Below are 7,475 nucleotides of genomic sequence, written 5' to 3' on the forward strand. Positions count from 1 at the left end.
AAAGCTGATTATATTTACAAAAATTTAAGTTTGCATATTTAAAAATATTATTTTAACAAAAAATAAAACTATTTTTAATACAAACAAATATTTTATTTCAAAATAATTTTACTATTCCAGAAAACATCTCTTTCTATTTCAGAGCAAAGAAAGCCTCATACTGATCTTAATACTTTGAGTGATCACTTCATTAATTAAATTGACATTTTGCTGCATTTTTAGATAAAAATAAATGAAGGTTTAGCTCCTTATTTACAGAAAGACAATTCTGAGGCCATGAAACAAGATTTATTATTAATGAATTGAGATGATAAGTTAAGAGGTGATGTGGGACAGATTTGAGAAAAGGAAATATAAAATAAAAGGAGGGATCAAACATAATTGCCTTACTAAAGAAAAACAGCTGCTTAATAATGTTAGAACTGACAGTATAGATTTTCTTAATGTTATAATTTTCCTATACTGAAAATATATTTGTGATAGGTACTTACCTCCATTCACAAGATTAGTTATTCTTGTTCAGTGTTGCCCTCTAAATGCAAACTTTTTTTATGCATGCCACAAGCCTTCTGCTCCCCCCCTATTGAAATTGCTATATTCCAACATGTTTCTCATGCAAATCATCATGCGTCACCTTCTAAGTAATAGGAACATAATATGCTCACGTGACGCATGTGACTCCCTCTAATAAACTATCACTTCAAAGTTTGGCAGAAAATGTCAGCCCCAGATAAAAGTGTGGAGGAAAGGTGAGAAGTGTGAGTGGAGCTAAGAACCTATCAGAAATACATTTTCAATATAGGAAAATTATAACTTTCGATACGATAATTACCTCCTCACACAAGATTAGCTAAAACTTCACATTGAGAAGGAGGCAGGACCGGTGTGAGGGAATGACACAAGTTCCCCCTGAAAGCATCCAAAGGATACCCCTGAAAATGAGAGATACAGATCTGAAGATCAGACGAGGGAAGCATATCCAAGTAGGAGTGAATGTGGGAGGAGTGATCCTAACCAGAGAAAGATATTGTAACTCAATCCCATAAGAGAAAAGTGGGTAAACGAGTTTGCACCCTTGTATTTAGAGTGGCTAGGATGTTGACTAGGTAAGTCAACAACATCCAAAACCAACTCCCCGATGTACCTACATCCACGTAAGGGTAGGATGAGGATCACACAGTCTTCACCTTAAACTCAAGAATTGGTGATTTAGACCCACAATGATTCCCGGATATGAAATAAGGATTAGCTCTGAGCTATCAATCTGGGAAATTGACATCCGGTATCAAAGGGATGTTTATCGCATGGAATCAACTCCCCCAACCACGGTACAGGCTGGGACCATCCAATGGCAATAGCATCCCATAAGGAGAGGAGGAGGGATAGTCAAGGACAGAACCATAACAATCCCAAGTACTACCACTGTGACCCACAACACAGATGGAGAAAATCGAGGGAAGAAGATAAACAACTCGATCCTGTGTGAGGATTTATGTTGATTGGTTCACTCTAATCCATAATCTCCTTGTGAGGTATCGACATCCACGTGAGGATAAAAATGAGAGATCCCAAATGAAGGGGTGAATTGCATTCAGACGTCTCACTCTGTGGTATTGGTTATTGCAAATAGGAGGATATTATGTCATCTACACCAAGGACAGGACAAAAGCCAGGTGAGAAATTCCACCACATGAGCCATGGTAGGTTTTTCAGCAGGAAACCCCCTGGTAGTAGACCAACTGCGGAATACCTTTTATTTGCATTGGTACACTCCATGGAAGATGGATGGATGGAACTAGCTAACAAGGAAGCCACTTGACGTGTGAAACCAGATCATCTTGCCAAGAACAGGACAAAAGCCAGGCGTGAAGATGCAGGATGTGAACATTGGGTTGTAGGATATATGTTTGAGGATGACAAAAAAGGGAGGGAGAAAGTGGAAGAGGAACAGGGGGGAAAGGAGCAGTTTCGTGCAGAGTGTCTTTTTGTGCCATGTATTAAAATATTGTGTTCGAAAGGAGTCGGACGTATTCTATTTTGTTCCGGATGGTTATTATTTTTCTGATTTTTGCTTACAATACCCATATTTTTATAAATAACTTCTCGCAGAAAACCTAACGTGTTGAGTGAAGATGATATAATTACTGAACTATTTGATGATAATTTGTCACATCTTCCAAGTGAAGGTGAAGATTCTGATGTAGATGTATTTGTGTATCATTCTGACAGTGACTAGCTACAGTGACATTGTTAGACCTACAAAGATACGTAAAATTGTGCTCTCAACTGATTCTGAATCAGAAAGTGATAATAGGCTGAGCTGGCCAATAGGGAGCAATCAGTAGGACTCGACAAGGAGTGGAGTGGACAAGAGAAATCACCCAATGAAGTAATAGGATGAGTGGGTACACATAAAAATACTTGTATTACCAATCCTGGCTGAAGGCATCGATTGCCAGAGCCAGAGTCTGTGGATGAGGTACAGTCAACCAAAAGAGAGGTAAAATGGGGTTGAGGCCCATAGCAAAGGCATCCACATGGGAAGAGCCCCACCAATTGCAAAGATCCCTGAAAACGAGGGGATCTAATGCCCATTCAGTAGGATACATCCGGTTGAGGCCCAAAAGATGATCTGCAACCAGATTGAAAGCACCTGGCACAAAACATGCAATAAAGCAAATGTGCATTTGGCCCAGTGTAATAGATCTAACATCTGAAAACATAGATTTCTGGATCGATTGCCCCCTCATCACAAGACAATGTCAAACGAAAAGAAGGAAGTGATGCAACACCTGATGTTTGGCTAGGTTCAAGAACATTGATATGCAAAGCACTTTCGTCTGCAGACCAATGGCCCGAAGCTTTCTGGTGATTAAACCCATGCTCCCCATCCCTGAAAGGATGCATCCGTGAAAAGATGTAGATCTGAATTGGGGGGAGGAAGCGGCACACCTGCCAACGTATGGGCTTTGTCCAGTCACCAATGCAGATCATCTTGTAGGGAAGGAGGAAGGGAAATAGGGGTAGAAAGAAGATCCTGAGCAAGGTTCCATCATTTGTGAAGCACTCAATGAAGGGATCTCATGTGAGCATGATTAATAGGGACAAGTGATGTCATGAAAGACCAAATGCCCAAAAGCAATAGAACCTCTCGAGCAGTAAGTGACTGTGCCGAGAGGGTGTGGTGAAGGAAAAGGGTATCTACAGAAAACCCCTCAGGATTTCTGTGGAGAGCTTCAGATAGGAGGTGTATGGAAGAAAGAAACTGTAAGAGGTTGGTAAGGGTAAGATGCAGACGAGAATATTGGGCATGAGTGAGACTGACATTTGATTCAAGAGCCACTCCCCAAATAGGAACCAAGGAACCTTACAACTGCTGATCTAAAAATGGATAGTCTGCCCGATGGTAAGAAAGTACGAACTGATCAGGCGAGAACATTGGGCATGGGTAAGATTGACATTTGATTTGGGAGCTGCCCCCCAAATAGGTAACAAGGAACATAACAACTGCTGATCTAAAAATGGATAGTCCACCCAATGGCAAGAAAGGGCAAACTGATCAGTAGTCATTGGGGAAATGGCATGTTAATCCTCTCAGTCAATTGTGAGGCAAATTAATCAGCATGAATCCCAACATCAGGGGAGGGAGGAAAACCAAAAAGAGTTGGGAATATTGTTCATGCAATAAGGAAGGATGAGGTGAATAAGAAATATGTGACACAAAATCCAGAAAGCCCGAATTAGACCTAGGAGATTCTTCAGATTGGGAATGGAAAGGAATGACAAACTTTGGAAGTGGAAAAAGAAGATCAAAGTCCTTGTCAGCCTGCATAGGCTCAGGAGGAGCCTGGACAATGTCTGGGGACAAAGGTTGGCCCATGTAATGTTCAATCTCTCAATGTATAAAAGCAGATAAATCCACTGTCGGGTTGCCCGTACCTGAAGCCTGAGAAAAATGCTGGTCGCTGGTATAATCCCCATTGTGGTAACTTTAACTTTGGAATTCACTGCACAGAAAAGGTTCACCAAATTTGATTGCGGAAACAAAGTGACTAGAATTAACTGATAAATACTAATATAAGAAATATGTTGAATGAAAGCAAATTATGTTGAAAAATAACCACTTCATGAAGAAACCATGAACCCTTAAGCACACAAAAGAGTATGTCCGAACTCAAACGCTATCAAACAAGAAGTTTGGTAGAAGGAGTTACATACGTCACGTGAATATATCATGCTCCTATTGGTTAGGAAATGACACATATTATGCTACTATTGGTTATGAAGTGACACATGATTATTTGCATGAGAGACATATTGAAATATAGCAATTCCAATAAGGGGGACGAGAAGGCTTGTGGCATGCATAAAGAAAACATTTGCATATAGAGGGCAGCACTGAACAATAAATCTAATCTTGTGAGAGAGGTAAGTACTGTATGGGAATTAAACACATACTGTACATGGTTCAAATTAAGCTAACTTTATAAAATCAAAATGCATTTACATGTATTTTCTAAAATATACATGCATAGCTTGATACTTACCACTCTCCACAGAGAAACCTAACTCCTAAAACCACATGTAAGTAAATCTCTGATGGTACAAAGATGTACAATTTTACTCTGATTATAAAATTCTTTCCCTGTGTACATTTACAGCTGACTTACTATGGTTAAAAGTATTTCAAATTATTAACGTTCTTTGCAGTTTCATTATTAATACATGCTGCAACAAGGATTTAAGTGTTCTATAGAGTAAAATGTGACTAACCCTGCATAAAAAGACAGCCAATAGTCATTCCTAATAAAACTCACTATACTGTGTATCTTTTAAGCTTATTTTTTCAATAACCTGTTTTTAGATTGTCATCTATCTTTAACACCAGTAATGATTTAATATTTACATTCTCCATTGTTTCATCTATTAAAAGTTTTTTGAAACTTTTAATATTGGATCACTTTTTCAGGGTGTAACATTAACTTGTTTTAATTTAAGTACCATCTGGGCATAATTATCAAAGATTTTAGATGCCACAAGGGATTCTTGATGGTTGAAAAAAAATCACTGTCACAAAATTGGCATTTGTTTATTGATAATTTTTTTCTCTTCATATTACATCAGCATTCAGAACAAATACCTAACATTATCACAGCTTCACATCTGGGGACTTTCCTACATCATGCAAATACCACCACATGAGATTAACAGTCTTGTCTAGATGTAGAAAAATATATAGATGAACATAAGCAATCGGAACTGTAAATATCAAATCAAGACCACATGCAGACATTATAATATATTTTAGATTTATGCGTGAATGTAGTGCTTGAATTGTGAAAATCCATAAAATTAAATACTAAAGGGAAGCCATATTTCTATTCTAGCTGTTTTACTAAACATAAAACGTTACACAGTTTAGATATCCAGTTTGAAAGTAATGTATAAACCTATGTCTAAACACACTTCTGTTTGACATTAGGACACCTGTAACATTTTTATTGCTACTAATGTTAGTCTAAGCCTACAGTATAAGGCAAGTAATAATAATAATAATTATTGTCTTTATATATATGTGTTGTGTGCATTAAGAGATTTAGATAGGTTGAAAAGTGAGATGCATAAGCTGTTGATTAGTTGACTTCAATAACACTGGCTAAGATAGGCAAATTATTGCAACACTGGGCTGTAAGTTGCATTACCTTTCTTTATATGCCCAGCAAAGATCTGAAACATGGTTGGACAACAGTTTGGAAAATTAGTAAACTCAGTCAAATAATCTACATTTAACAGAGAATACAAGTAAAAGTAGCCCTGCATCTGCAATGGTTTAAGGTTGCATAATTATAAATTCTTGGTACAGAACTATAAGTTCTTAATTTACATTCAGCATACACTCCACTTTATACTGACTAGAACGAACACTGATGTTTTATCATGTATGAGATGATTGCATCAATATTGTTTATGCTAATTGGGTACATCATTTTAAATTTTTATGTGCCCAACATGATTTTTAGGTATACTTTTGGCATCCAGCATACATTAGTTTAGTATCCTATACTTCTAATGGAAATAACAATGCATGAAATTATACCAGCAAAGCTTCTTTTGGAAAATTATAGACATTACTTTAAAATAGTTCAGTAGATACATTATTAATTTTGGTATTTAAGATAAAGCATAGCTCTCATTTGCAAGTTTCTAAACACTTTACTTCAGGAAACATAAAACTGGAAAATAATGAACAACAAATGCATCTAATTTAAATAGAGCTGCTTTCTATGACATCACACTGACAGTGAGTTACTTGCAGAGCTATCATATCAGTTATTCATGATTTTCACAAAGTTTTTTTTTTTTTTGCATAATATGAGATTTAATAAATACAGCAAAAAGGTGAAAAATGATAAAAATTTGTTCCGTTCATAATTGGAATATACTTTTAGCCACTGGCTAAAAAAGATTAGTTTAAATTTATTCTAATCTATACATAGGTATAGGGTAAATAAAGTAGTCTGTGCAGTAATTTGTAGCTTCTTGAGATACTGACTACCCAGTATTCTAATGAAAAGTTTACAAAACTGAGGAACAAGCCACGCATATAAGAATTTTCCTGTAGTTTCTTTTGATGTTTTCTTCATTCCTAAAGATGTTATATGGGATACATATCTATAATTTTTTGCATCAGTGCACATTCTTTACTTTGAAAGATACTGATTCAGTGCTTATAATAATTAATTAAAAATTAATCATCACAGTTTAAGTTTTGTTATAATACATCATGGATACACTATTAAAATAATCAAGTGAAGCATACATAAATTGTGTTTGTATGCATTTGTTTGGCATTTTTAGTAATAGGAGAATTAAGACGTCAAGGAAAATAATTGAACTGTACATAAATAAAAACTGACTAACCTTCCAACGTTTCTCCCTATCTATATTTTCAGCTTCATAACTCCAGCATCTTATAATCTAAAAAAAAAGAAAAGACTTTAAATCAATTTCAGTATTTCCTAAATGAACTGAGACAACTTACAAAAAACAGCATTACTTTAAATTGAATTTACATCAGTCTTTATACATTTTCAAAGTACAGTTGCTAAATATAACGATAATTAAACAAATAGAACACTAAACAGTAATCATGGGGAGAAACTACAGTAAGAAAACACAACGGAAGAAAAAAGTAAAATCAGTAATACGAATATATTAAAAAATGTATAATTTAAATGAAGACTGCATGTTGTTCAGAGTTGGAGAGTGCATTTTTTTTATATGTTCGTATTACTGATTTTACTCTTATTTTCCGTTGTGTTTTCTTACTGTAGTTTCTCCCCATGATTACTGTTTAGTGTTCTATTTGTTTAATTATCGTTATATTTAGCAACTGTACTTTGAAAATGTATAAAGACTGATGTAAATTCATTTTATTCTTCTCACGATTTACATTGGGTACAGATACCCGCGGT

The 7,475-nt window shown here is 35.7% G+C and overlaps 1 protein-coding gene across 2 annotated transcripts in view; it reads right to left on the reverse strand.

Annotated features, from left to right (window-relative positions):
* Window positions 1–7,475, reverse strand: part of LOC106467010 (nucleolar protein 11-like) — a 44,815-nt gene that overhangs the window by 33,560 nt on the left and 3,780 nt on the right. For both annotated transcript variants that reach the window (XM_022395101.1, XM_013927320.1), the window contains exon 3: window positions 6,922–6,978. In XM_022395101.1, the coding sequence (XP_022250809.1) occupies window positions 6,922–6,978 (57 nt within the window). The remainder of the gene's footprint in view (window positions 1–6,921; window positions 6,979–7,475) is intronic.

The sequence above is a fragment of the Limulus polyphemus genome, unplaced genomic scaffold (genome assembly GCF_000517525.1).
Source record: "Limulus polyphemus unplaced genomic scaffold, Limulus_polyphemus-2.1.2 Scaffold2460, whole genome shotgun sequence".
Classification (NCBI taxonomy): domain Eukaryota; kingdom Metazoa; phylum Arthropoda; class Merostomata; order Xiphosura; family Limulidae; genus Limulus; species Limulus polyphemus.